The sequence below is a fragment of the Benincasa hispida genome, chromosome 2 (genome assembly GCF_027475165.1).
Source record: "Benincasa hispida cultivar pf3 chromosome 2, pf3_genome.v1.1, whole genome shotgun sequence".
Lineage (NCBI taxonomy): Eukaryota > Viridiplantae > Streptophyta > Magnoliopsida > Cucurbitales > Cucurbitaceae > Benincasa > Benincasa hispida.
The window spans coordinates 25,565,306-25,567,622 of record NC_143479.1 but is presented as its reverse complement, the minus strand read 5'-3'; the positions used below and the strand labels follow the sequence as shown (position 1 = coordinate 25,567,622).

General features: G+C 35.5%; 1 protein-coding gene across 1 annotated transcript; it reads right to left on the bottom strand.

The window, feature by feature from the left end:
• Nucleotides 1–1,287: 1,287 nt before the first annotated feature.
• Nucleotides 1,288–2,317, bottom strand: LOC120072010 (GTP-binding nuclear protein Ran1B-like). The gene is made up of 5 exons (XM_090311020.1): nucleotides 2,220–2,317; nucleotides 1,904–1,993; nucleotides 1,668–1,795; nucleotides 1,446–1,548; nucleotides 1,288–1,357 (listed from the first exon to the last, which is right to left on the bottom strand). Exons 1-5 carry the CDS (start codon nucleotides 2,315–2,317, stop codon nucleotides 1,288–1,290), a joined length of 489 nt encoding a protein of 162 aa, XP_090167146.1.

Genomic DNA, 2,317 nt, shown 5'->3' with positions numbered 1-2,317 from the left:
AAATAAAAGAGGGAGGAAAAAGGAACGGAAAACTGTAGAGAGAGGCAATTATAAAAAACAAAGAAAAAGAAAAAGAAAAAGTGGGAAGGTTTAATTAAAAACTCACTCATAGTCATTACCATGGATAAATTGAAAAAATTTAAAAATTTAGAAAAACCAGCAAGATTGTCCAAATTAGAGGTCAACATAAAGGTACTGAAAATTGATTCGATCAATCAGAATCAATCAAGTTGAGGTTAGTTGGTCGAGACAAGGACTCGATCGATTTTTCAGTATTCATATAAAGAAAAAGGTGGAAAGATATTTTCAAATTTTTTTTTTTCCAAAAAATAAGTATAACAAGTCTTTTTAAATATAAAAAAATATTTACACTTTATACCAAAAAGTTTCAAAAGTACAAACATTTTTGAAATCTTTTGCTATAAAGTATAAATATTTTTCGATTTTTCTATTTATAAAAATTTTCCTATAACCCACCCCAAGCCCATTGCCTTAGTATTGATTTATTGATTTATTTTTTTCTTTTTTATGTTGTCTAAATTCCAGGCCCACTACACGATTGTTTTTAAATTTTTTTATAAAAAATGATTGATTTAACACAAAAAAAAAAAGAGGACCGACCAAACCCTCGATCAAAATCCACGCATTTTTTGGGTTGATTTTCGGTGCTAGTTTTCTACCAAGACCAACCCGACCAATTGATGCACACTCCTCCCAATTTAACCCCCCCCCCCCGCCAAAAAAAAAAAAAGAAAGAAAAAAAAAAAACTCCAAATTTATATCCATAACCCTCCCTCGTAACTTCCTTCACCACCCATTGATCATAATTAAAAACCACAATAATCCTTACATGCCACTAACAAACACTAATCGAGAGAGCACGAAGAAAGTGGTGGTGGGGGGACTCTGTTTCAAACTCGGACTTTGTTCGCACTTTGCAGCAAAAGATAGACCCCGAAGATGAAAAAACAAGGAAAACGAACACAAATCAAACGGTGGAACAACAAGATAGAGAAAAATTCTTCATAATGAACTTTCAATCGGAGGCCATGCGGCTCTCTATTAATGATAGAGAATCTCACCAACAGAAACCAACCATCTACACCACAATTCTCTTTCATCCCGGGGGAAAACTAACATTTTCATAGTTCAAGTTTCAATCCTCAGCCACACCCTGCCCACCTAATTCCCTTCTGTTAATCCTAGCAAGGAAAAAATTATCTTACTCGGGGATAACAGTAGAAAATGGATATGCATAAAGCATCATCACCAGACGATTGACCATTTTCACTCGAAAGCATCGTCGTCATCGTCTGGAAGAGGTTGGCTGGCTGCTGCTGCCAATTCAGCTTCATGCCTGCAGAAATAAGCAACATATGGATATGGATTACTCATAATAATGTGAATGGTTTCATAAGTAATGACTGAGGATGATAGAGTCTCACTGTTGCTGGGCAACCAAGTCAATGTGTACTTCAGGAGGAGCAAGAGCTGGAGACTCCATGAAATGAATGTTAGGATCCCTGGATCGCCATACAAAAAGGAAGTCTGTTGTCATGAAAGTTCCCACATTAAATATAAAAAGTAATACAAGAAAACCGGAAACTGGATTTACCCAGTTAACTTTCTGGCCAAGTATAGGAATGGTTTTTCAAAGTTGTAGTTACTCTTTGCAGATATTTCATAGTACTGTAGGTTCTTCTTCCTGTGGAATGTGACTTTCTTGGCCTTAACCTGCCTGTTTTTCACATCGACCTTGTTTCCACAAAGAACAATTGGAATATTCTCACACACCCTGCAAGGTATTAAGTCTCCAAATGGTAAGCAACTTCAAGAAGTGTGCACTGACAATACAACAATTCATTCATATACGATCGTTTCATACAAACAAATGTTAGATTACCTGCAAAGATCACGGTGCCACGTAGGAACATTTTTATATGTTAATCTGGCAATAACGTCAAACATGATGATGGCACATTGCCCATGAATGCTGCAATCATGGATTAAAACACAAAATAAGGAACTTCATCGGTAGGAGAAAATTGAAATCAGAACAGAAATGAAAGTCCAAAAAAATAATACCAAAATAAAATAGTCTATCAGACCAAATAAATGTACAAGAGAATATAGAAAATTCAACAATGTTGCTAAAGGAATAGGTCATAATTAGTTTTGTAAGTTTCAGCTCATGTTCAGGATAAACAGTAAAGGCATACTTATGGGGGGAAACACACTCCCCACAGAAATGAGGAAAATGTGCAAGTGCAACAAAGTATAACCGGGAATATCGAAACTTGGGAGCATATAAATTCAT

Coding starts and splice junctions, on each gene's coding strand:
- LOC120072010 (XM_090311020.1), bottom strand. CDS start 2,317: ATGAATTTATATGCTCCCAAGTTTCGATATTCCCGGTTATACTTTGTT. Junction 1,994..2,219: donor GAGTGTGTTTCCCCCCATAA/GTATGCCTTTAC, acceptor CCATGATTGCAG/CATTCATGGGCAATGTGCCA. Junction 1,549..1,667: donor CTATGAAATATCTGCAAAGA/GTAACTACAACT, acceptor TCATGACAACAG/ACTTCCTTTTTGTATGGCGA.